Genomic DNA, 25041 nt, shown 5'->3' with positions numbered 1-25041 from the left:
TGGGAGCTTGAACTCCCCCCCTGACAAATGCAGCTGAGAGAAGTCCAGGAAGCCTCCAGGCCGGGGCCATTCAGCCAGGAACAGAGCCCGCACACCTGCCTCCCACCAGCTGGGCCCTCCTCACCGGGCAGGGAGGGAGGGCCCCCGGGCACCCACTCAGGGCCTGACTCAGTACTGTAGTTTGCACTGGACCGTCCATGCCCCTCACCGGTCCCAACGCCCCCATCCTGCCAAGGGCTGGTGGGAGGGAGGAGGGGCTGTGACCAATGGGGGCTAATAAAGCCGTTTGACTTGACCTTGGCTATGGCTGGGCCCAGCATTTGAGGGATGGGGCTCAGGGTATGTCTCGAGGTGAGGTTCCAAGTCATCTGGGGAAGCTTACTGAGTAGGCCTGAGCTTTCACATCTCTAAGATGGGAAGACTCCCTTGCCCACAGGTAGATGTGAGGGTCTATACAGTCGATAAAAGAGGGGACTTGATTGAAGGGGAGGAGCCCCAAGGCCCCTGCAGGCTCCCTTGAGCTCAGGGGTGGCTCTTAGGCCCCTGCTGCTTCCTCCGTTGCCGGCCCAGCTGGCGGAAGTGCAGCCGTTTGGGGTTGAGGCCAAAGGCCTGCAGTCTCTGGCGGCTGAACTCGCGTCCACCAAGTGTTACTGTGGGGCCCAGGAGACGTGCCTTCTTGCCCCTCCTCTGCCTCCGGGGGGCCGGCTTCTCGGTGGGTGTCGCAGGGGCTGCCTCTTCCTGTACTGGGGGGCTCTCAGGCTGGGGCCACTTCCCACAGGCCCCATCGGGTGCCAGCAGCTGCCCCTGTGGGCCAGCTTTGTCTCTCTGTGGCTTCCCTGTGGCTTCTGTGGGCATCTCTGTCCTGGAGGAGGAAGGCGTGGCTCAGCCCAGGCCAGTCACAATTAGGCTTTCCATCCCCCATTTTTATAGATGTAAAAAGGAGAGGCTCAGAACTCGGGGGCCTGGACTTCCTTGGCGGTCCAGTGGTTAAGACTCCGTGCCTCCACTGCAGGGGGCGCGGGTTCAATCCCTGGTCAGGGAACTGAGATCCCACACGCCGCACGGTGCGGCCAAAAATAAAAAAAAATAAAACAATTCAGGGGCCTGCCTGGGACTCAAACGTGGGTCTAATGCAATACCAAACTGGGAATTTTCTACTGAACTCTGAGGCTGGATTGTGTCACTGATAATTTTGATCGTTGAGCCTGGGCCTACACTAAGCTCTTCACACAAATTAACTCACTTTAGCTTTACATCAACTCCGTGAGCTTTTATCACTCCTGATTTATAGATCAGGAAATAACAGGCATAATAACAAGAGCTAATACCTATCCAGAACTTACTGTTTTAAGCACTGTACCTGAATTAATTCACTTAATCCCCAAAAAACAGAAAAACCCAACAAGAAGTGAGCCATCTTTATCCCCATTTTATAAATAAGGAAGCAGGCCCAGAGGGAAAGTGACTTACCCAACGTCACACAGCTACAGCCCAGCCAGGACTTGATACCCAGGTATCAGAGAAGGGAAACCCCATTCCCAAGGTCATGTGACAGATGGCTGACAGAGCATGACTCAAACCTGGGCCTGGCAGGCCCCCAAGCCCACCCACCCGCTACAACCAGCAATACTTACTCCTCTGGGCAGAGTGACTTGAAGATCTGCCTCTTTTTCCATACGTTCTGGGCCTTCTGGCTGTACGCCCTCTTGTCCTGCAGCTCCTCCTGCTCCGACCTGCAGGCGCCCGGCAGACACACCTGTCGCTGGGTGCTCTGGGTGGTGCCCATGCTTGCCTTCAGCCTGCCCGCCCCTCCTCCCGGGGCACCTGGCCCAGCCCCACCCCGTCACCTGTACATGCAGGTCTTCTTCAGGGAGCACCACCGGTTCAGCTCCTTGTCATCGGCAGTGAGGATCTGCAAGGGCAGGGAGAGTGGGGTCCCGCTCGTGAGCCCCGGGGGGCCCTGACTCTTAAGCCTTAGTCACCTCATGGGTCAAAGCAGGGTAATGCTCGTTCCACCCAGCAGAAATGTCATGATGGTGAGAAAGAACTGATTTCTGCAGAGGCTAATTGATTTTTTTGTTTTCGGGGGCATCGGATGGGGAAACTGAGGCTCAGAGAGGGGATCCTTGCCCCAAGTCATATGGCCAGGAAGTGGCTACTCTCAGATTACAATTTGGGCCCTTGAGCCCTGACCCATGCACTGTGGTCCCAGCAGCCTCAGACCAGGGCAGGGGTCTCCATGCCAATGACTGGGTTTGCTAATTACAGATGAGGCCCAGGTTCCTCACTTATGAGTTGGGCACCCCCTTAGAACCTACTGGAAGGTCGTCAGGAAGATGAAGTGAATGCAGATGTTATAAGCTCAATAAACATTGTCTATTTTTACTGTCAAGCATCCATAGCCGTTGTGGCTAAGGCGCAAGTGACATTCAAAGCATATTTTTTTCACATCCACATCCATGAGGTGGGGCTGTTATGAGGCTCATTTTACAGATGGGGAAACCCAGGCACAGAGGCTTAAGTCACATGTCCAAGGTTATACAGCTGGTGAGCGGCTGAGCCAGAATTTGAACCTGTGTCAAGTCTTAATGGTCACCCTGTTGCCGATATACGGTAACAGAATTAAAACTAATATTTACTGGGGCCTGTTGTGGGCAAAGCACTGTTTGAGCCCCTGCCTCACAGAAACCCTTTGAGGCAGGTAATATTATTAGTACTGTCATTAGCACTATTATTCCTATTGTTTTCGAGATGAAAAAACAGTCCGTGTCACAGCACAGATGGCCCCAGGCTCCCCCTTGCCTAGCGGGTGCCCCCAGGGTCCCACCTCCTCGGTGCTGAGCCCGAAGTCGCAGGGCACCACCGTGCGGTACTTGAAGCGACAGGGCAGGTCATCGATGATGTCCTCGTAGTCCAGCCGGTAATACTCGTCCAGGTACTCCTCGAATGTCTTGTCCCCTGAGCGGGGACAGAGCCAGGCTGCCGCGGTGTGCCGGGCCCCGTGGAGCCCCTGCCTGCCCACGGCCGCCCACCCGGGCCTCACCAGGGTCAAACACAGGCTTCTCCTGCCCCACGGCTGTGGCGAAGGGCGACTTTCGCTTCTTCTTGCCCAACGAAGGAGCCTTGCGCTGCTTCTTCTGAGGCCGGCTGGGGTCATAGTCGGCATCCATCTGCCGGGACGCGCAGGTCAGGCCTGCCCTTGCGGTCCTCGGGACCCTCTGAGGACCCCCAGATCCGCGCGCCCAGGGCACCTACATTGAAGTCGGGGTCCTCGCAGTGCGGCTCCTGCTGGCTCCAAGCTCCACCCTGCTCCGGCCCAGCCCAGGTGTCCCAGTTCCAGTCGTCTGATTCCAGAGCACAGGCAGGCAGGGGTGGGCTGGGGGGTCAGGTCAGGCCAAACATCCCCCGCCCCCAGCCCACTGCCCCAGGTGACCTCACCTTCAAGCCCTTCCTCTTCCTCAAACTGTGGCTTCTCCTCCTCCATGGTTCCGTAGTACTTGTCCCCGAAGCACTTCTGCAGGGTCGGGGCCGGGAGGGTGAGCAGGGCCCACTCCCCCCAGATGGCAGTACTCCTGCACCTTACATGGCCTCCCAGCACCCCCCTCAGCTCCTGATGTCGGGGGAACCCTGTGTGTCTGGGCCCCTCCACACCCACTTTTGGCTCATCTTGCTCCCTTGACCCCCCCTGCTCTCTGCCCCCTGTTCCACTGGCTGGCAAAGGCAGATATTGCTAACTGTGCCATTTATAAGCACCTACTACATGCCGGACGCTGGGCTGCATCTCACTATGTTCTCACAAGCTCCCCAAGAGACAGAAACTACTGCCAAATATTGAGAAGCTGAAGCCCAGGACTGAGAAGCTTCTAGAAAGTGAAGGCTGAACTCTGACCACACAGCACCCACCCACTCCAGTTTTCACCTGGCCCACCTATGCATCCTTAGTCTCCTTCCTTGACCTCCCAGGCTTAGTCAGGGGCAGCTTTGCGGTGCCCGTGGTCCCCACTGCTCTCCCATCCAGCCCTCATCGCCTGTTCCAATGGCCTGAAGCTGTGTTTCCCCAAATACAACAATAAACACTAACGGCTCAATAAATGAGTTTAAAGGAAATACCGTGACCCAAAGTTCCTTGAGCATTTACCAAGTTAATTAACATTTAGTATTCCTCTCAGGGTATCTTTACAACAGCCCTGACGTAAATGCTGCAGTTAGACCCACTTTATAGACAGAGACACAGGGTCAGAGAGGTCAAGTCACTTTTCTGAGGCCACACAGCCAGGAAGGGACTGCTGATTTCAGAGCCACGCTCTAAGCACTCGGCTGCACAGCCGGGCTGGTGCTCTGGGGCCACACCTGCATGAGCTGGTCGTGCTGGGCGGGGTCAAAGTCGTCCTCGAGGTCCTGCTCCTCAAAGCCCAGTGTCTCGTTGCCTGTGACCTGCCGCAGCCTCTCCAGCTTGGCCAGAATCTCCTTCCTCTTCAGGTTCTTCAGCTGCTTGAGTTCCTCCTGCTTCCTCGCTTTCTCCTGCAGGCGGCAGTTCACGGGAGAGGGAGGGTATGGGCTCCCCCCTTCCCTGGCAGGCTGGGGCCCTCCTCCTCACAGCGCACCGCCCCAACAGACACTCACCCTCCTCTTCCGCTCCCGCGTCTCTTCCCTCCTCTCCTTCCTGCGCTCGTCCTTTTGGCGCACGGAGGATGTGATGTTCCGAGGATAGGTCTTGACCTGTGGGCAGCAGAGATGATTCCAGGCTCTCCCGGCCTGGGCCCCGCGGGCCAGGTCCTCCCCAGAGCTGGCACTGGCCACCCACCGAGGCAGAGTCTGGCTCCTCGAAGCGGAAGTTGTACTTGTGCTCAAAGTCCTCCTGCTTCTTCAGAAACAGCTCCCCCTCGTCTGAGGAGTCATCCACGGCCAGCTGGACCGGGGGGCCAGGGACCCTGAGGGAAGAGATGGGATGGGACTGGGGGCGTCAGCTGAGCTCCTGCACTCCTGTGTACCAGCATATTAACTCATTTAATCCTCACAAGAACCCTCTGCTAGGGCGCCACCATTACCCCCATTTTATAGATGGGAAAACCGAGGCATGGAAATCCAGTGGCAGGGCCCCCTGGCTCCAGAGCCCACACTCTGCAGCTTTTCCTCAAGAAAGGCTAACTCTGGGGAATTCCCTGGTGGTCCAGTGGTTAAGACTCACACTCCCACTGCAGGGGCCACAGGTTCAATCCCTGGTTGGGGAACTAAGATCCTGCATGCCACACAGCGCAGCCAAAAAGAAAAAGAAAAGAAAAGAAAGGCTAACTCTGCTACCATCTATGTGAAAAAGTGTAAACGCCTGGTGCCTTTTCCTTTCTGGCCAGTGCTGGCTCCAGGCCCCTGGGGGACATGGCTACTCACCCTTCTTCTCCTTCCTCCTCTTCCTCCTCATCTCCCTCCTCCTCGTAGCGTTTGTTGAGGATGTAATCCCGCAGGAAGCACTCCCCCTCATCCAGCTCTGGGTTGTTCCAATATTCCTTGAGGTGAGTCTAGGGGTGAAGGGGGGGGGCGGTAATAGGACCCGGATCAGGTACTCCGGGACAGGGAAGGAGCACAGATGTGGGCACCCAGTGGATATGAGTGACTGCAGCTTCACAGCCGGCCTATGAAGTAGGTGGGCTAATCCTCATTTTATAGATGTAGAAGCTGAGTCCCAGAGAGGGGCACACCCCATCTTTAGAGAATGTACTCCTGGCTACCCTCTCAAGGGCCGGTTTCCAGGGAAAGGTTGGATGGAGGCAGACCAGGTAGTAGTGGGTCAGGGACCATGAATGGGAACTCACCAGTTCCTTCAGGGTGTCGGGGTTCTGAATCTCCTTCTGCCCCTTCAGCCACTCGATGTAATCAGCATCCTCCTGGGCCTGGGGGGAAGGCCAGCGCTGAGGGTCTGTGGGAGCCCCGGGGCCCCCTCTCTGCCACCAGCCCCCGTCTAGCTGGGCCCCAGCACCCACCTTCTCCTCTCTGCTTTTAGCGCGTTTCTGCAGCAACCCGGAGCCACCTTCCCCGGCACTGTCCTCGTCCTCACTGTCCTCCACAAATACCCGGAAGCTGCCCGTGTGAGAGAACAAGCCTCAGGACGGGTGGGCTGGCCCTGCCTGCTGCCCCAAGACAAGCCCTGTCTACTAATCCCTGAGCTCGTCCTGACAAGCCCAGAGCTGTGCTGTGACATAGAGCCCATGACCAAGCCCATTTCACAGATGCAGAAACTGAGGCCCAGAGCGAGCAAACGACATGCCCAAGGGCACATAGCCATTAAGTGACAGAGCTGGATTTGAACCCAGGCCCGCCCAACCTCAGAGCCTCAACTCCTTTCCATCTGGCCACTCAGCCAGCCGCAGGGCTCACCTTTCCTTCAGCTGTTTCTGTTCTTCCACATAACTTTTCGATGAGGTCTGCTGCAGAGAGAGTGACATGGGCCTCAGGCCCAGCCCTGAGGTTCCAAGCACCCCCAAGCCCCCCACCCAGCCTCCACCCCACTCACCTGGAGTCTCTGATTGGAGGCCTCCCCATCTGAATTCTCCTCATCGACATATTTGCTATATGAAGAAGGAAGAAGGCTTCAGAATAGACTCCCCATGGCCTGTCTGTCCCCATGGGGTAGGGGGCTGTTAAGAGCAACAGCTGGTGGAGGGGGCAGTGGGGTGCAGACAGGTCACCAAGGCTCCTGCTCTCCAAGGTTCCCTCAACTCTGGTGAGTCACCGGCTTCTTCCCACCCCTACCCCTAAGTGCCTGATGTGTCCACCTGCCCTGGGAAAGTGGGAGCAGAGGGGTCAGGCTTTCTCCTTACCCTCCCTTCTCCAAGATAACCTTCCTCTCGTAGTCCTTCAGGTACATGGACTGCACCTTCTTTTGCTTCTCTTCAGCTGCTGGCTCCTCCTTACTGTCCGAGGACAATGCTGCGGGGACACCAGAAGACACCTGCCATCACCCACATCCACAAACCCCTTCCTCCCCCAGGCAGACAGTAAGACTGTGCTGGGCCAGAGTCAGACCGAGGTTTCAAATCCCCGAGCCACTAGTTCCCAGCTATCAAAGAGGCATCACACTTGCTACTACCTGGAAGTACCTGGCAGTGATCATTCAGTGAATAATTCACACTCAGAACAGGGCCAAGCACACAGCCGTTATTAATGACAACAGGTCATAACCTAAGACACTCTGCTAAGCGATTTCTTTGTTTTGGTTTTTTTGCCTTGCTGCGTGGTATGCCGGATCTTAGTTCCCCACCAGGGATTGAACCCGTGCCCCCTGCAGTAGAAGAATGGAGTCTTAATTACTGGACTGCCAGGGAATTCCCTTTGCTAATCAGTTTTGACCTGTGGAGATCCATTAAACAGTCAGAACCGCCTATAAAGTAATGAGGAATCTGGGCCTCAGGAGAAGCAGTCCCAGACCTGTTCTCTGATAGAAGGTGGCATCTTTCTGATAGATGCGCGGATCCTTCTTCTTCAGTAAGGAGAGGGTCCTGTAAAAGTCACGCTCCTGCTGAGTGTCAAATTCCTAGGGCAGGAAAAGGGGTGGGGACAGACTTCAGAAAAGGGCTGTGATGGGGGCAGTAAGCAACAGGGGCAGGTGGGCTGAGAGTGTGTGGGAATTAGTGTGCATAGAGGGGTATATGTTAGGAGGAAGGAAGGGGGGGAATCCGGCTGGGTAGAGGCAGGTGGGGGTGGAGGGCTGGATCTGAATGGGGGAGGTGGTCATTTAGGTGGAGGAAGGAGAGGGGCCCTCTTGGGGGTGGGCCACACATAGGTACGGGATATGAGACAGAGGAAGGTAGCAGGCAAGGGGGTGGGTGGTACTTTCTGGTATAAACAAGGGATGGACAACCTAGGGGCAAGTGGGCAGAGGGCACATAAGAACAGAGAGGAAGGGCTAGACTGCTCAGTGAGGCTGGAAAGATCAGGGCTGATATGGGGAAAACCTGGGTGCCCCATGTGGCACAGGGATGCCCCACTCTGGGGACAGAGGCAGACACGGAGAAATGGTTAAACTGTTAGGGACGAAAATGTGGATAGAGGGTTCACACCTCACAGATCAAGATGGGCAGGTAGATCCGAGGTAGGGGAGGGGAAGTAGGGGAGATCTGCCCACTCCCTGGGGATGGGGAGGGCGCTGTCTGTCCCTCATGGAAATGGGGGGTGGGAGATGGACGCTCCCGTACGGCGCGATGGGGTTGGGGGTTAGCCGCCCCCTATAAGTCGGGGCCGGGATGCGGTGGGGGGCTTGGACACCTCCCGCAAGTCCGGGAGGGAGGCGGGGAAGCTCACCACGCGCTCGTCGCCGGAGTCAGACTCGGAGCTGGAGTCGCCACAGCTGTCCCTATCCCCATAGCGATCTTTCACTGTGGGGCACAGATGGGATCCCCCCCCAGTTCAGCCTGGGGGACCAGATCAACCCCCACTTCCCGACCGCCCTGCACGCGCATGCACACCGCACTCACGCCGCTGCAGCTCCTCGCGCTCCCGGTAGCGGCCGTACCGCGCGGCGAACGCCGCGTTCACCCGCAGGGGTGACGACCCGCGCGGCTCCGGCATGGCGGCTCTACGACCCACTGCGCACGCGTGTGGAGAGCCCCACCCCCCAGGAGGCGGGGCTACACAGTAGCTAGCTTTAAATGGGGCGGAGCCTCGTGGGCCGCACCTAACCCCGCCCCCGGCCCTTCCGGGATCCCTAGCCCTGTGACCGCAATCCCCGCCCATGGGCCACGCCTCTGCGGGGAAGGCTGCAGCCACCGCCCACCGCACTCCCCCACCCGCCGGGGCTCCCGGCACCCAGCTGACATCTGGGGGCCCTTTCTCCACTCGCGGTTTCCTGCCTCCCTTCCGTTCCGACAGCGCAAACCGCTGCCCCACCCAGCTCACTCACCGTGGCGCCCTGGGAATTACCACTCTCTCCCCTCCCTCAAAGCATCCAGGATCCGCGACCCCGGTGCCCACCCCCACAAACATCCTGAACACGCAACTTTCCATCGCAGCCTCAAAAATCAGAAGCCACCGGCGCTGTGATCATGCACAAGTCTTAATTTAATGGGTAAAAACATTAAATTACACACACAATTTCTTCCATAAATCATAATAAATAGACTTTTTTTTTTCTTTAACGCTGTACAAGGGACTGGAAACCAAGCTTTCAACAAAATATGAATGAACTCATACTACCCTTTTATTGATTTGGAACACTCCCCCCTCCCCCATGCCGGAAAGCAGTGTGCACACTTGAGGTCTCTCTCTGGGTACAGCCGGCCAAGGTCGACAGGTTCCAGGAGCCTTGGAAGCGATGACCTCACTCTAGGGCTGGGGCTTTAAACGCTCTGCCCTTGGGACTCGTCTGTAGCCCCAGCAGTCGGGGCGTGGAGGAAACCGAACCGTTTAGGTGGCTGTTGCCTGCAGGAGCCCTTCTCTGCCCAACACACCAAAAGGGGTGAGAAAAAGAAATGAGAAATGTACCTCAAACACACACACCCCAGAAATCAACACCAACAAGCCACAAACTGGTGCCCCTCGGCAGTGGGCAGGAGGAAGAAAGGGAGAAAGTGTTTCTTCCCTCCTCTTCTGACACAGAACCCAGCCGGGTCCTGCTGCCGGAGTGGGTGGCCCCAGGTCACAGTGGTGCCACCGTGTGCCACTGCAGTATGTCCATGAGATCCTTAGCGCCTCTCCCCCTTGCCAGCTCCAGAGGTGTGAGCCCCCTGGCGTCCCTGTGATGAAGATCAGACTCAGCAGCCAGGAAGCCGACCACAGCCGTGTGGCCCTCTCTCACTGCCAGATGGATGGGGAGGGCCCCGGTGCCATCAGGTGCATTGACATCAGCGCCATGCTCCACCAACACTTTCAGGGTGTCAAGGAATCCAGTGCGGGCTGCATCATGGGCTGGAGTGGTGCCGGAGGCATCCTGGACGTTGGGGCTGGCACCTTGCTTCAGGAGCTCCAGGGCAATGGTGGGGCTGCCAAACATCATGACCTGTTCGGGGGGTAGAGGGTCAGGGGGTCTCCAAAGGAGGAGGTCCAGGAAAATGGGTGACTGCAGAGAGGGGTCATTCAGGAGTAGAGAATGCCAGAGACGAGGTCCTCTAGCGAACGAGAAACTTCAGGGAACATAAACTCCCAGGCAGCTGTTGAGACCCCATAGAACAAGATCTGGGAATAAGGACCCTCAAAAAACTGGTCACCCCCGCCAAGGATAATACACTCCCCCTAGGATATAGCCCCATGGAAACTTTCAAGGAACCTGAGACCCTCCCCCAAGGAACCAGAGACACTTCTCTCCACAGATGGGAAATCATCAGGAAATATGAAACCCCCGCCAGGAAACAGACCTCAGAGAACAGCCCCCTCAAGGGAAAGGAGATGGCCAGGGAATTTGAAACTCCTTCTCCATGGAATTTCCCCCTCCCATATAGTGAGGATGCTCCCAAAGGTACCTGACCCTCTCAAGAAATGGGGTTCCCCTTTTGTAAATGTCCCCAAGGGAAGAGAGACTCCCATGCAATCTGTAACTATTCTCTTATTGGGATCCCCCCAATAATATGCCAATATGAAAATCCCGCGGGAATGGAGATTCCCCGCCCCCCCAAAACTGGATACCTCTCAGAGAACCCCCCAGAAAATGGGGACACCCTGGAAACATGAATCCTTTCTTCCTGCGGTCGGATCCTCCATGCAAGCTCCAAGAAACCGGAGCCGTCCTCATGAAACCGGGATCCAAAGAAGCTGAACCCTCACCCAAGGAATACGAACTTCTCCAGGGAAACTGAATCCTCCGCAATCAGAGAACAAGGAATACTCCAAAGATGGAAAGTTCTCCCCTCCCCCAACCTAACCCCATCCACCATCCACCTAAGAAAGGGGACATCAGGGAGCCAAGTCAGCCCAGCGATGGAGGAACAGACCCCAGTCGGCTACCAACGGGAACAAGGAGAGAAGAAGGAAGGTGTCTGGGGTCCCGGTCCTCGCCCCGCTCCCCGCCTCGCCCTCGCTGCGGGCGGGCCGGGCCTCACCTGCAGCGCCGTCTTGCCAAAGCGGTTCAGGGCGTCGGGGTGCACCAGCTCGCGGTGCAGAAGGCGGCGCACCTCCTGCACGTCTCCCCGGGCCGCCGCCCCGCTCAGCCGGTCGCCGGCGCGGACCTCCTCCAGCAGCATGTCGATATTTGCGGCCTGCGAAGCCCCCCGCCCCACCCCGACGCGGTCAGTGCGGGGGAGCCCACCAGCGCTGGCCCGAACAACCCTCCCACAGCGTCCCCGGCCTGCGCGAGGATCCTGGTCCGACTCGCCAGTCCGGGGCTCCTACGCGACCCCCGCCCTCCCGGCCGGCTCCTCCCCCTGTCGGCCGGTGGGCCCGGGCCCAACCCTCCGAGGCCCGCAGCGCCCGGCCCGGCGCCCGCCCCTTGGGGGCCGGGTCTCCCCCAACTCACCCTCCCTCCTCCTCGACGGGCGGGGTCTGTTCTGAGCAGACGCCGACGCCGCAGCCGAGCCGGCCGCCAGGGGGCGGAGCCAGCGCGCTCGGGGTCCCGCCCCCAAACGCCGCGGATTCGTTTTCTTAAGAACTCGCTACGTTGTAGCCCAGCTGCATTGCCCGGCTCTGGACCCCGTAGTGCCCCGCCCACTCGGCCAGCGCAGCCAATGGCCACGCGTCGCCAGGGGGGCTGTGCGCACCGGCGTGGGCGGGTCCGCTTCTGATTGGACGAACTGCGGCGACCGGTAGCCCGCCGGCAATGGCGGGGTTTTCGGTTTTTCAAATGCGCGGGGCGGGCGGGAAAGAGGGCCGGTTTAACTGACCCAGGGGAGAAAGGTCAGGAGCAGGGCAGCGCGGGCCGCTCCGGGACCTCGGCACCTCCGAGGGAAAAGGAGGCAGGGCTGGGGCCGCCCTGTTCGGAGTTCTACCGTGCGATAAGTATTTATTAGCTCTTACTGGGCTGAGCGCTTTATTTGATTCATTCACTCTGTGTGCAGGAACCATTCTGTGTGTGCAGGAACCCGGCGCTGTGGAGCGCACATTCAAGCAACTAAATAATTTTAGATAGTCTTAAGCACGGTGAAGAAAATAAAACGTGGAAATGGGGTGGGTGAGGAAGGAATCACATTCGGCTCAGATGGGGCCAGCCGGGGCACAGCAAGTACAAGGGCGTGGAGGAAAGTTCACGCTGCAGGTGCCACGTGGGTGAGCCTGGGAGGCGAGAGTCGCGGTCGGAGGCTCTTAACAGAGGCCTTCAAACATTTACGGAGCACCTACTGTGTACTAGGCGGCCAAGTGGAGAGCAAGCTGGGTGCCTCCTGCTGCAGGACGCCTACCGTTTAGGGCTGGAGAAGACAATAATTACATATTTTCAGAATGGTATACACTGTGGAGCTGACAAAACGGGATAAGTAATAGTCTCTTGGGAAAAGAAGGCCGTTGAAAGAGAGAGGTCAGAGAGGGCCACCCGGAGGAGGTGACATTTGATTTGAGACCTGAAGGTGAGGGAAGGAGCCATGTGGATATCTGGGGGAAAGCATACCAGGTGGAGACGCTGCAGATGTAAAGGCCCTAAGGTAGGAGCACGCCTAGTAAGTCCAGGAAGAGTGAGGTATAGAGGGAGAGAGAGGGCAGGAGGTGAGGGCAGATAGGTGAGGGGGAGGGGTAATGTTGATCAGGCCTGTGGGCTGCGGTGAGCGCTTGACTTTTACTTTTTAAAAAGAATGGAGGGGCTTCCCTGGTGGCGCGGTGGTTGAGAGTCTGCCTGCCAATGCAGGGGACACGAGTTCGAGCCCTGGTCTGGGAAGATCCCACATGCCACGGAGCAAATGGGCCCGTGAGCCACAACCACTGAGCCTGCGCGTCTGGAGCCTGTGCTCCGCAACAGGAGAGCCCGCGATAGTGAGAGGCCCGCGCACCGCGATGAAGAGTGGCCCCCGCTTGCCGCAACTGGAGAAAGCCCTCGCACAGAAACGAAGACCCAACACAGCCAAAAATAAATAAATAAATAAATAAATAAATAAAGAATGGAGCCATGATCTGATTTAGGAGTTAACGGGCGCCCTCTGGTGGCTATGATGGTAACTGGCTGTCGTGGGGGAGGGAAGCCCAGAGCCCTGGGAACCAAAGTGGGGGCAACTGCGAGGGCCCAGATGAGTGACCATCGGGATGAGAAATGGATATGTGTTGCTCACGCTTATCCCAGCACTTCAGGGACAGCCCTGGCACCCCCAGCCCCCAGCCAAGAAACACATAACAGCAGCTAGATTCATTTTTAATGTCATCCGAAAACTCAGAATGGGCCAGCGGGCCTCTGGGCTCAGCAGCTGTGGAGGAGGGCCTCCCCACACCTCCTAAGGCAGGTCACTGCAAGAAGGCACTCATGAGGGGGACTTAAGCCCCTTTTCTATTTCTTCATATAAAATGGGAGGGGGGAGGGGCGGGAGCCTGGAGACAGGGAGACCATCCCTCCCAGCCTATGGGTAAAGGAAAAGGCTGGGAGCCAGCCAGCCCTTAAGAAACTGCTAATTCAGGGACTGCCGTCACACGCACACACACACACACACGTATCCCATCTTCCCTCTCTCTCTCTAGAGTCCGCAGTCGGGGCCTGGGGAGAGGACGGCCCGTGTTCAAACCCCCACTTCTTCTCCCTTCTAGCTGGTACGAAGTTGATAATCTGCAGGGAAACAATGAGCGGGGACCATCTCAGAATTGGGGAAAGGAGACAAAGGGACAGGCCCCCCACCCAAATCCAGCCCCTTCCCCAGCGCTCATGATCAACCCTACAGGTATGTAACAAGGCTGAGGACGGGCTCAAACATGGGGACTGTAACCATAGCAACAAGCCTGCTTCCAGGCAGTAGATGGGGGTGCTGTGTGTTCAGCCCCTCATCCAAACCCCACCACCACTACCCTGGAACTGGCAACTGTCCCCATTTTAAAGATAAGCAAACCGAGGCCCAGGGTGGCACACTGACAAAGACAGGGTAGACGTGGCACCAGGCCTGTTGAGTTTTGGAGCCCTCTGAGACAGGATGTATTAAAGCCCCAAGACCATCCCCTTTCATTTCCTTGTCTCCGTCATCCCAGGGAGCTGGGCTGCCTTACCGCCACTCTGGGTGATATAGCGGACCCAGGGCAGGGCCTGGTAACCACTCTTCTCGATGATCTTCATGTATCGGACCTGAAAAGGGATGAAAGGAGGTGGCCCAGGCTAGGGGGAGAGAGCTGGCTGGGGCCAGGGGAAAATATATAACACAACTTCAGGGAATAAGAAAGCACAGGCTTGGGGACTTCCCTGGTGGCACAGTGGTTAAGACTCCGAGCTCCCAATGCAGGGGACCCAGGGTTCGATCCCTGGTCAGGGAACTTGATCCCACATGCATGCTGCAACTAAGAGTTCGCATGCCACAACTAAGGAGCCCGCCTGCCACAACTAAGACGCAGTGCAACAAAATAAATAAATAAATATTTTTAAAAAAAAGAAAGCACAGGCTGGGAGAAATGAAGTAACATGGCTCAGGGCAAAGATGTGGCAAGGACAGTGTGTGGGAGGGTTAGGGGAGAGGTGGTCCAGGACAGTGGGAAAGATGGCCCAGTATGAGGGAATAGACACAACACAGTTTAGGCACAGGGCAAAGTAAGAGGGGGAGGGGGAGGGGACCCAGGCTGAGAGCAGAAAAGGCAACACTGTTCCAGGAAAAGACAAGGATGATTGTAAAGGAGAGATGAGCCAGGCCAGGGAACGGAGGTGATCCAAGCCAAGAGACGGGAGAGCAGGGAACCCACTGAGGTCAAGGAGAGGAGCCACTCTGCCCACTTCTCTCACCTGGATCCCGGAGACGGTGAAATAGGGGATCTCAAACTTGACCCCGATGGGGGGCCGGCCCTCTACCTCCTCCTTCTCCACGCTGGGGAGGCCAAAGTGGGCGCGCATCAGGTACTCCTTGCCCCCCTGAGGGCACATGGAGGTATCAGACACACTGAGAGGCCCCTCTATACCCCAGGCCATTCTCATGGCAGCCCCTAGGGGTAGGCTCTGCTCTCAGCCCGTTTTACAGACCAGAAAGTAAAGGCTCCTGGCCAAGACTCACAGCCAAAGCTTTTGACTGCAAAGCCTGGTCGGGGACCTTCTAATGATCACCTCCCATTTTCCAGGCCCCGATGAACAGCCCCACCAATATCCCAGGGACAGACCAATCCTCCAGCAGCCCAAGGATGTGGGTAACATGATATTGCCTATTTTACAGATGGGCAAACTGAGGCTCCATGAGAGGAAGTGGGATTCCCAAGGCTGTCTGGGATTGGGAGAATTTAACTATTATGCTGGTCTGCTTTCCAGCTTTATCATCCCCGAAGGATAGCCACGTGCACACGTAGGTGGCTCTCTGATTTATTCTCTGCCTTGCCCTCAAGAAGCAGGGGCAGGTCCCCCAGATCCCCCGCCCATCCCCGGTGCTCACCGGAAAAGACTTGATACTCCAGATAACGACGTTCTTCTCTGGCATGTACTTGGCACTGCCTACGCTGGTCTTGAAGCGTGGGGAGTCGGCATCGCTGGGTACCGGCACAGATATCTCCACGCTGTTGGCCACCGACTGCTTCTTAAACTGCCCCTTGGCCTGTCAGTGGAGAGAACATGGGGCATGAAGAATTCACTCATGCAAATATTCACCAAGGCCTTTTCATGTGCCAGCTCATCAAGAGCCCTGAAGTGGGGACCATAATCCAGCCTATTTTCCAGATGAGGAAACAGGCACAGAGAAGTTAAAGCATTTGCCTGGAGACACACAGCCAACAAGTGGCAGAGCCGGGGTCCACACCCAGGAGAGACTCCAGAGGTCCTGATTTTGTTTTTTTGTTTTGTTTTTTGGCTGCACGCAGAGCATGCAAGATCTTAGTTCCCCGACCAGGGATGGAACCCACGCCCCCTGCACTGGAAGCGCAAAGTCTTAACCACTGGACCACCAGGGAAGTCCCCCAGGGGCCCTGCTTTTGGTGCCTTCCGTTTGGAAAGTGTCATACACCTTTGCCTGGTTCGAAAGATCCCCCATTTGAGCAGCCCCTAGGGCAGGCTCTGCTCTCAGCCCACTTCACAGACAAGAAAGTAAAGGCTCCTGGCCAAGACTCACAGCCGAAGCTTCTGACTGCAAAGCCTGATGGGTCCTCAGCCCGTCACAGAGTTTTCATTTGAAAGCTGACATTTACTGACCCCCTACCATGTGCTGGGCCCTGTGCCAAGCAGTTAGCCCTCTCACTAATTCTCTAAAGTAGGAGTCATTCCTAAGGTCCATTTTACAGATGAGAAGACTGAGGCCCAGAGAGAAAGAGCTTTTGCCCGAGTCACGTAGTTGATAACCGGCACAGCAGGGATTTGACCCAAGCCTGTGTTTTCAATCCTCACATGTTCTCCTTACTGATGTTACAACATTATAGCCAGATCTAGATCTGTGTGACTTGGGACAAGCTTTTAACACAAGGACTCTAAGTGTCCATGTGCAGTGACTAGCATTATGATGACTGCTCTTATTTATGAATTTGATGGTGGGGGGGAATATATGAGAGGTGGGACTGGGGCCAGAGGACCTGGAGGTAAAACAAGGCAGGGGGTGTTCTTTCTGGAAGGCACCAGCTTTAAGGCCCTTTCCACTTTCCCTGCCTGCAGAGACGGGGACACTGGGGATGTCAACACCCCCGCCCCCCGCCCCGTGACCGTCCACTCCACAACCCAGCTCCCCGAAGGCTCTAAGACTGGGGAACAAAGTTAAATCTGAGAACACAGACTCTTGAGCCAGGCAGACCCAAGTTCAACGTGCCTGCTCCCTTCCTAGATGAATGACATCTTAATTCTTCTGGGCCTCAGTTTCCCCATCTGTAAAAGGGGCTAACTATATGCTCTGGAAAAGCTCTTGCTTGGGGCACTGGGAAACAAGCACAGGGCTATTCAAGGCAAGGTGAACCACAGTAGCCAGGAACTGAAAACAACCCATGCAAGAAATGGGACAGAAGATTCTCACGGAATATTCTACAGCCACAGAAATGGATGCACTAAGCTCTGGCTGCTGGGATTCCTCTTAAAAATCCACGTTACCGGGCTTCCCTGGTGGCGCAGTGGTTGAGAATCTGCCTGCTAGTGCGGGGGACACGGGTTCGAGCCCTGGTCTGGGAGGATCCCACATGCCGCGGAGCGGCTGGGCCCGTGAGCCACAACTACTGAGCCTGCGCGTCTGGGGCCTGTGCCCCGCGGCGGGAGGGGCCGCGATGGTGAGAGGCCCGCACACCGCGATGAAGAGCGGTCCCCGCACCGCGATGAAGAGTGGCCCCCACTTGCCGCAGCTGGAGAAGGCCCTCGCGCGAACCGAGGACCCAACACAGTCAAAAGAATAAAAATAAATAAATAAAAGTAAAGAAAATTAAAAAAAAAAAAAAAAAAATCCACGTTACCTGAACAAAGCAAATTATACAAAAAGTCATACAGCTCTAGTCCACGGATATAAAGGTCAGAAACCGGAAGAATGAAATATTTGTGGTTATAAATACAGGTGGCAAAACTATAAAGAAAAGCAAAGAAATTATTTACAGGAAATTCAAAATTGTGATTACCTGCGGGCAAAGGAGGAGCAGTAATTGGGGGAGGGGCAGGTGGGGGCTCAGAGGAGCTGGTGGAGCCAGGCACATTCAAATAAGCTGTGTGGTTTATTATTAATCTTTAAACCATATAAATACACTATATGGTTTATATATGTGTATGAAAGTAAATAAGTAAAACAGATCATGTGTCAGATGGTGGTAAGTAATAAGGGGAAAACTACAGCAAAGAAGGGAGGTGGGAAAATCAGGGAGGGCTTCTCTGAGGAGGTGACATTTAAGCAAAGAACTGAAGGAGGTGAAGGAGCAAGCTATGTGGATATATGGGTGGCTGGGGGCAGAATGATCCAGGGGACAGCCAGGGACCATGCCTGGCATGTTTGAAAACCAGCCAGAAGACCCACGTGGCTGGAAGGAAGTGAGGAGCGGGGAGGGAGGGAGGAGATGAGGTTAGACTGATGGGGGGGGTGCGGGTATGAAGGGGCGGATCCAGCACTGTGAGTAATTATTCCCCAGGGCCCACCTTGACCATGATCTCCACGCGGCTGTGGGAGAATTTCTCAATGACAGATTCAATCCAGATCAGCGGCTTGACCTACAGACAGAGGAAGAGGGAGTTATCCGAGGCTCTGGGGTCAACTCTCACCCCTTGCCAGGGGCTTGACCCTGCCTTACCTGGGTGCTGAGGCGGTAGGACATGAGCTCGAAGTCACCGTCGGGCGGAATGAAGGAGATGGTACGGTCGTTGTCGAAGCGAGACAGCCGCACACACTGGTGGAATTTCACATCCTCCAGTTCCACGGACTTGTTCTTGCTCCCTGAAACTCGGAGCCGAGTTAGCAGCGTGATCCTGGAGCCTGGGGCGACCCTGGAGCCCGGGGCACGGTCCCTATCCTTGTCTTCCCTTTCTACGCTACAATCACCCCCATTTAACAGATGAGGAAACTGAGGCCCAGAGTGGATGATTAACTTGCCCAGGGTCACCCAGCTGGCCAGGAGCGGAGCTAGGATCTGAACTCCGGGAATCCGGCTCTTGCTGCCAGGTTGTTAAATATGATGCTATTCTGTCTCCTACTGCCGCTAGAATGTCAGATCCATGAAGGCAGGGATTTTTTTCTTCACTATGGTGTTCTTGCGCCTGGCACTCAATAATGAAGCAGTTGTTTGCGCAAGGAACCAGCAGCTGCAGTACTGGTCACAACCAGAAGAGGGCCGGCGAGTGCTATTTCAGAACTGACTGCAAGTCTCTCGGTACCACCCACCCGTGATGGGACGAAGTCTCAGGCTCCCGCTTGCGCCCCCTTCCAGAAACTTACGGCCAGTGAGCTCGAAGAGCACGCGGTCATTGAGGCCCAGCCTCAGCTCCGGCATTCCCGACAGAAACACTTTGAGCTTGATGGTGCCCACGATCTCACTCAGCAGGACACTGCCGTTGGCGTTGACCTGAGGATGCACACATGGGGGGGTCAACAGGCATAGGGCCCACTCTCCTGCCCTAAGGCCGTGGCAGGGGTGGGGAAGAGGTGTAGGGGCTCACCAGCAGGTTGACGGACTCTATGACATCGATGAAGACTTCGTTCTTCTTGTATTTGATGCCCTCTGAGCGCCAAGACACAGCATTGGTGACAGTGGGTGGCACTCGTGACTTGCCCGTCTCCAGCTTGTTGCCCTGCTGCGTGATGTATCTGGCAGGAAGGCAGGGAGATGAGCAGGTAGGCCCAGGTACACTTCCCCAGCCCTCCCCAACTTTCTTCCACCCATGGCCCACCCTGTGGTTGACCCATGGCCCACTCACTCCTGCAGGATTTTGCTGTCCGTGGTCTGTGGGAAGCCGAAGTCCATGAGCTCATCCAGCAGCTCATAGACGATGACGAAGTTGTCTCGAATGCTTTCCTCCTCCAGCTCCTTGAAGTATTCAGAGAATACCTGCGGGTTCAGGGAGACCGACATCCACAGAGGTGTGGCTGGTGTAGCTGTGGGCTGAGTCCCCACTCACCCAGCCAGCCACCCAACAAGCAACTATTGAGCGCCTACTGTATACCACTGTCGGTATATTAATGGTGAACAAAGCCAACAGGGTCTCTGCCCTCCTGGAACAGACCCACCTCAGAACAAGGTTTGTAAATGCATGAAATAAAATACACAAGACGGGAATTCCCTGGCGGTCCAGTGGTTAGGACTCTGTGCTTTCACTGCCAAGGGCCCAGGTTTCATCCCTGGTTAGGGAACTAAGATCTCACAAGCCAAGACGCGCCACGCAGCAAAAAACAAAAAAACCCGCAAGATGGCAAAGGAAAACTGTTACACAGAAATACGTCTCAGTTCATGGACTCCCTGAATTCTATCCAGGGGCCCTTGGGACTTGGGGGACCCCATGATGGGAGTCCCTGGGATTAATAGGTATCACCACAGCAGAGAACCTGTCAGTCACCCAGCATTGGAAACCCCATCCTTCATCCTGCTCCAGCCTCTCTGGCCTTTTTTCTGTTCCCATCTCAGGGCCTTCGCACATGCTATGCCCACTGCTTAGGACACTGTCCTCACAGCAGTCTCCCTGTGACAGGCCTCAGCTCCTCAGTGAAGCCACCACTATCCCTCGGCCCCTGTGAGTATCAGGGTGAGACTAGCACCCCAGTCACTGGTTATCACAATGTCCCTTTGAATCTCCTTCTTGCCCTTTATTTTTTTATATACATATTTATTTATTTATTTTTGGCGTCTTTGTTGCTGTGCACGGGCTTTCTCTAGTTGCGGAGAGTAGGAGCGGGGGCTATTCTTTGCTGCGGTGCGCGGGCTTCTCTTTGCAGTGGCTTCTCTTGTTGCGGAGCACGGGCCCTAGAACGTGAGGGCTTCAGTAGTTGTGGCGCACGGGTTTAGTAGTTGTGGCTCGCGGGCTCTAGAGCACAGGCTCGGTAGTTGTGGCGCACAGCCTTAGTTGCTCTGTGGCATGTGGGACCTTCCCGGACCAGGGCTCGAACCTGTGTCCCCTGCATTGGCAGGTGGATTCTTAACCACTGTGCTACCAGGGAAGTCCCTCCTTCTTGCCCTTTAACTCCTCAGCATAGGCAGGGACCGTGCCTGTCTTATGCACAGCTGTGTCCCCACCTCTGCCTGGCAGAGAGGAGACAAATCAATACAGATCTCTTGTTTGTCAAAGTATATTATATTTACTAGGAATTTTTTTTGGCTGCACCGTGTGGTATGCGGGATCTTAGGTCCCTGACCAGGGATCGAACCCGTGTGCCCTGCAGTGGAAGCACGGAGTCTTAACCACTGGATGGCCAGGGAAGTCCAGGACTCCGTGCTTTCACTGCCGAGGGTGTGGGTTTGATCCCTGGTCGGGAACTAAGATCCCATAAGCCGCACGGCGACCAAAGGAAAAAAAAAGTATTTACTGAGCACTTTCTCAGTCAATGAGAATGGCATATAGTAAGGGCTCAATAAATTACTATATGATAGTATGATACAACATTAGTGGTAATGCTAACAATAATACCAAACCTTTATTGAGCACTTACTGTATACTGAGCACTGTTTTAGGTGCTTTAGAAGTACAAATTTCATTAATTTGTACAACAACCCTGCGGCAGGACTAAACCCAGTTTAGAGGCACAGAGAGAAGTGACTTGTTCAAGGTCACACAGCCAGGAAGTGGGGGAGCTGGGTCTGGAACCCAGTTCCCTCTGGTTCAGATTCGAGCACCGGAGACCTCCTTGGTTCCTACCCTATAGGGCGAGATGATCCCACAGCAGCTAATGAGAACACAGAGTGATGGGGCTTTGATGGTGACACCCCCAGGGAAAGCTTCCTAGGAGAGATGGATTCCGAAAAAGGTGGGCAAAACAGGTAGACAGACAGACCAGCCAGCCAATGGAAGGCCAGGACCTACCTCCACTGTCTTGTAGAGGAAGGAGTACACGAGGGAGGCATTGGCGTTCTTCAGCGTGGTGGCCACCACTGCAGGCAGCGAGGTTAAGGAAAAGGTGCCATTTTGGAGGGTTCCAATGGAGCACAGACCCTGAACCCTCACCCTCCAGCCTGAGCCACTGCTGTATTGTGCACCTCTTGTCCCAGCCCACCACCTCTGGGCCTGAGCTGCCCACCACTCCGGGCCCCCAGGGATCCTCCCGTGGCCCCGGATACAGTAGAGGTTGCTGTATTTGATCCACAGGAAGTGGACCCGGCCGTGGCTCATCAGTGGGGCCAGGGCGCCCTCCTCCTCCCGCTGCATGAGCAGAGGCATGAAGTGCTCAATCTCACTCATGGCCACATCGCCCTTGTAGTTGCGGCTGATCAAGGGCTGAGGGTGGGCAGAGAAGGTCTGGTCACTGCTGGGATCCAGGGACTCTACGCCCGGGGGCATCAGAGTGCCAAGCTCTGACCCTACTTGCTGGCTGAGGGGGCGTGGGCAAGGCTCTGCCTCTCTGCATCTCAGTTTCCTCCTCTGCAAAATGGGCACGTGATAATGACAGCTAGAGCATCTAGAGCCCTCACTGACATCTACTAAAGCCTGGTTGTTTGCTGATTTTTTTTTTTAAGATTGATTGATTGATTGATTGATTGATTGATTGCTACGTTGGGTCTTCGTTTCTGTGCTAGGGCTTTCTCTAGCTGCGGCAAGCGGGGGCCACTCTTCATCGCGGTGCGCGGGCCTCTCACTATCGCGGCCTCTCTTGTTGCGGAGCACAGGCTCCAGACGCGCAGGCTCAGCAGTTGTGGTTCACGGGCCCAGTTGCTCCACGGCATGTGGGATCCTCCCAGACCAGGGCTCGAACCCGTGTCCCCTGCATTGGCAGGCAGATTCTCAACCACTGCGCCACCAGGGAAGCCCCCTGCTGATTTATTCTGTTGTCACCACAACCCTATGAGGTAGGTGGTATCACCATCTCCATTTTACAGACGGGGAAACTGAGGTATGAACCACGCCCATAGTAAGTGAGGAAGCTGGGAATTGAACGAAGATGCCCTGGCTCCAGAATTCCTGCTCTCAAGCCAGGCTCCATATGCACCAAATCGGTGAGGTAGGGACGATGAAAGGAAAGAAAGAGAGAAAAAAAGAAAAGAAACAATTATATCCATATATCTCTTATAGCTCATATAGCTCTGCCTGGCAGGCAGCAAGCGGTCAATAATAATAATACCTACTTGGTGAGGTTGTTTAGTCCAGTGTTTAGAACAGAGAGGGCACCCGCAGGTCCTCACACACCTTAGCTCCCACTATGATTATTATCATATTATTTTCACCGCCACTGTTATTATTGCTACTGAATGACAAGATGAATGGGAGGGGGCACCAGAAAGGGACAAGACAGCCCCAAAAGGGAATTCGGGTCTCCGGCCCCTGCTGTCTTTCCCAAATATTAGTACTGTGGATGATGATGGTGACAGAAATAATAATTTCAATTGATTGAACGCCTAATGTTTGCAGCAGGTCTACTGTGCTAGGTGGTATACACGCACAAGGTTGTATTCGTTCTTCTTGGGTGGGGACTTCTGTTATTCCCATTTGTACGGACTGGGAGACTGAGGCTCAGAGAGGAGAAGCCCCTTGCCTCAGACACGCGGCTAGTGAACAGTGGAGGTGGGATTCGACGCGGGACTCCCAGGGATTGGGGGAGGGGTGTCCCCACGCCCCCAGAGCTTTCCGGGGCCTCGCTGCCTGCAAGGAGGGGCCGCCCCTGGGTCCGGGAGGGTGCAGCCTCACCTGTCCGTTCCCCACTCCCTGCGCCCAGCCTCACCTTGCCCTTGACATCGAGGATGAAGACAGCCGAGGCGGACATGGTGGCGGCCGGTGGACCTGGCTGGTGGGGAGGGAGGGCCTGGAGGCGACGGTGGCGCCGCTTCCTTCTTCCTGCGGAAGCGCCCGCGCGCAGGTGAGCACCCAGGTGAGCGCGTCTTAAAGGGGAGGCCACCAGGTGAGCGGCGCAGTCTGCCGACGTGAAGACGCTGCGGGGGCGGGGAGGGGCGGAGCTTCGGATGGGACGGCTGCCCCGCCTCACTTTCCCTTTGCGCCCTGGAGGGCTGGTGGGTGGAGACCCCAGACCAACCAACTATGCATCCAACCACCCATCCACCCATCCACCCATCCATCCATCCATCCATTCATCTATCCATCCAACCAATCAACCATTCATCCATCCACCCATCCACTCATCTTTTTTTTTTAATTAATTGATTAATTAATTTTTAATTTTATTTTATTGTTTTGGCTGCGTTGAGTCATCGTTCGTTGCTGTGCGCAGGCTTTCTCTAGTTGCGGCGAGCAGGGGCTACTCTTCGTTGCGGTGCACGGGCTTCTCGTTGCGGTGGCTCCTCTTGTTGCAGAGCACCAGCTCTAGGCGCATGGGCTTCAGTAGTTGTGGCACGCGGGCTCAGTAGTTGTGGCTCGCGTGCTCTCGAGTGCAGGCTCAGTAGTTGTGGCGCACGGGCTTAGTTGCTCCGCGGCATGTGGGATCTTCCTGGACCAGGGCTCGAACCCACGTCCCCTGCATGGGCAGGCGGATTCTTAACCACTGTGCCACCAGGGAAGTCCCCGTCCACTCATCTTGTTTCTTCTGTCACTCCCACATGCATGTGCGCCCCAATAGAGCAGGGACTTTGTCCTTTTCATGTCTGTGTCCCCAGGGCCCAGTGCTGGGTGCTCAATATGTGTCTAATTAATTAATTAATACCATAAATATTTACTAAATAATTTATTCTTTCACTCAATGACAGGAACTGTGAGTTACACTCTTAGCAGGACAAATGTAGCTGCCTTTTTTTTTTTTGGCCACAGCCATGTGGGATCTTAGTTCCCCGACCAGGGATCAAACAAGTGGCCCCTGCCATGGAAGCTCAGAGTCTTTTTTAAATTTATTTTATTTTAATTTATTTTTGGCTGCGTTGGGTCTTTGTTGCTGCACGCGGGCTTTCTCTAGTTGTGGTGAGCGGGGGCTACTCTTGAAGCGCAGAGCCTTAATCACTGGACCGCCAGGGAATTCCCCAAGTAGCTGCTTTTATTGTTATTCTTAATGTTACTCTTTAAAATTTTTTTTAATTTAAAAAAATTTTTATACCGTTTTTAAAGGTCACACTCCATTTGCAATTGTTACAAAATATTGGCTATATTCCCCGTGTTGTACAATACATGCTGTAGCCTATCTTACACCTAATAGTTTGTGCCTCACCCCCATCCCTATATTGCCCCTCCCCCTGCCAATGGTAACCATTAGTTTATCCTCTATATCTGTGAGTCTGGTTCTTTTTTGTTGTATTCACTGGTTTGTCGTATTTTTTAGATTCCACATATAAGTGATATAATACAGTATTTGTCATTCTCTGTCTGACTTATTCCACTTAACATAATGCCCTCCAAGTCCATCCATGTTGCTGCAAATAGCAAAATTTTGTTCTTTTTTACAGCTGAGTAGTAGTCCATTGTGTATATATACTACATCTTCTTTATCCATTCATCTTTTGACGGACACTCTAATG

At 55.2% G+C, this 25041-nt stretch overlaps 3 protein-coding genes across 7 annotated transcripts; all 3 read right to left on the bottom strand.

Moving 5' to 3' along the window:
• Positions 1 to 522: 522 nt before the first annotated feature.
• Positions 523 to 8574, bottom strand: KRI1 (KRI1 homolog). Of its 3 annotated transcripts, none has more exons than XM_068536997.1 (19): positions 8469 to 8574; positions 8296 to 8369; positions 7423 to 7528; positions 6816 to 6924; positions 6509 to 6563; positions 6373 to 6422; positions 5979 to 6075; positions 5811 to 5888; positions 5389 to 5516; positions 4805 to 4931; positions 4624 to 4719; positions 4351 to 4521; positions 3439 to 3514; positions 3256 to 3344; positions 3044 to 3170; positions 2828 to 2958; positions 1848 to 1912; positions 1635 to 1733; positions 523 to 862 (listed from the first exon to the last, which is right to left on the bottom strand). In XM_068536997.1, exons 1-19 carry the CDS (start codon positions 8560 to 8562, stop codon positions 523 to 525), a joined length of 2112 nt encoding a protein of 703 aa, XP_068393098.1. In that variant the 5' UTR covers positions 8563 to 8574. The 3 variants fall into 3 exon arrangements, with proteins under 3 accessions (XP_068393098.1, XP_068393096.1, XP_068393097.1); XM_068536995.1 differs by having other exon boundaries at positions 8460 to 8569; XM_068536996.1 differs by having other exon boundaries at positions 6373 to 6419; positions 8460 to 8569.
• Positions 8575 to 9033: 459 nt separating this feature from the next.
• Positions 9034 to 11500, bottom strand: CDKN2D (cyclin dependent kinase inhibitor 2D). The gene is made up of 3 exons (XM_068534876.1): positions 11438 to 11500; positions 11025 to 11180; positions 9034 to 9988 (listed from the first exon to the last, which is right to left on the bottom strand). Exons 2-3 carry the CDS (start codon positions 11163 to 11165, stop codon positions 9629 to 9631), a joined length of 501 nt encoding a protein of 166 aa, XP_068390977.1. The 5' UTR covers positions 11166 to 11180; positions 11438 to 11500; the 3' UTR covers positions 9034 to 9628.
• Positions 11501 to 13330: 1830 nt separating this feature from the next.
• AP1M2 (adaptor related protein complex 1 subunit mu 2) lies at positions 13331 to 23387 on the bottom strand. 3 transcript variants are annotated; one of them, XM_068534873.1, is made up of 12 exons: positions 23307 to 23387; positions 21712 to 21868; positions 21458 to 21525; positions 19364 to 19494; positions 19106 to 19253; positions 18885 to 19011; positions 18244 to 18392; positions 18092 to 18163; positions 15444 to 15602; positions 14810 to 14935; positions 14089 to 14164; positions 13331 to 13657 (listed from the first exon to the last, which is right to left on the bottom strand). In XM_068534873.1, the coding sequence occupies exons 1-12, from the start codon at positions 23346 to 23348 to the stop codon at positions 13635 to 13637; spliced, it is 1278 nt and encodes a 425-aa protein (XP_068390974.1). In that variant the 5' UTR covers positions 23349 to 23387; the 3' UTR covers positions 13331 to 13634. The 3 variants fall into 3 exon arrangements, with proteins under 3 accessions (XP_068390974.1, XP_068390975.1, XP_068390976.1); XM_068534874.1 differs by having other exon boundaries at positions 18244 to 18386; XM_068534875.1 differs by lacking the exons at positions 21458 to 21525; positions 21712 to 21868 and having other exon boundaries at positions 23307 to 23365.
• Positions 23388 to 25041: the final 1654 nt, after the last annotated feature.

This window comes from Eschrichtius robustus, chromosome 2, assembly GCF_028021215.1.
Source record: "Eschrichtius robustus isolate mEscRob2 chromosome 2, mEscRob2.pri, whole genome shotgun sequence".
Taxonomy (NCBI): Eukaryota; Metazoa; Chordata; class Mammalia; order Artiodactyla; family Eschrichtiidae; genus Eschrichtius; species Eschrichtius robustus.
The sequence above is the reverse complement of the archived record's forward strand: the minus strand, read 5'-3'. Positions and strand labels throughout refer to the sequence as shown.

Coding starts and splice junctions, on each gene's coding strand:
- KRI1 (XM_068536995.1), bottom strand. CDS start 8,562: ATGCCGGAGCCGCGCGGGTCGTCACCCCTGCGGGTGAACGCGGCGTTC. Junction 1,913..2,827: donor TCGGGCTCAGCACCGAGGAG/GTGGGACCCTGG, acceptor CTGCCCTTGCAG/ATCCTCACTGCCGATGACAA. Junction 1,734..1,847: donor AAGAAGACCTGCATGTACAG/GTGACGGGGTGG, acceptor GGGCGCCTGCAG/GTCGGAGCAGGAGGAGCTGC.
- AP1M2 (XM_068534873.1), bottom strand. CDS start 23,348: ATGTCCGCCTCGGCTGTCTTCATCCTCGATGTCAAGGGCAAG. Junction 19,495..21,457: donor TCCTCTACAAGACAGTGGAG/GTAGGTCCTGGC, acceptor CTGAACCCGCAG/GTATTCTCTGAATACTTCAA. Junction 15,603..18,091: donor GCGTGGAGATCATGGTCAAG/GTGGGCCCTGGG, acceptor CTCCACTGACAG/GCCAAGGGGCAGTTTAAGAA.
- CDKN2D (XM_068534876.1), bottom strand. CDS start 11,165: ATGCTGCTGGAGGAGGTCCGCGCCGGCGACCGGCTGAGCGGGGCGGCG. Junction 9,989..11,024: donor TTGGCAAGACGGCGCTGCAG/GTGAGGCCCGGC, acceptor CCCCCCGAACAG/GTCATGATGTTTGGCAGCCC.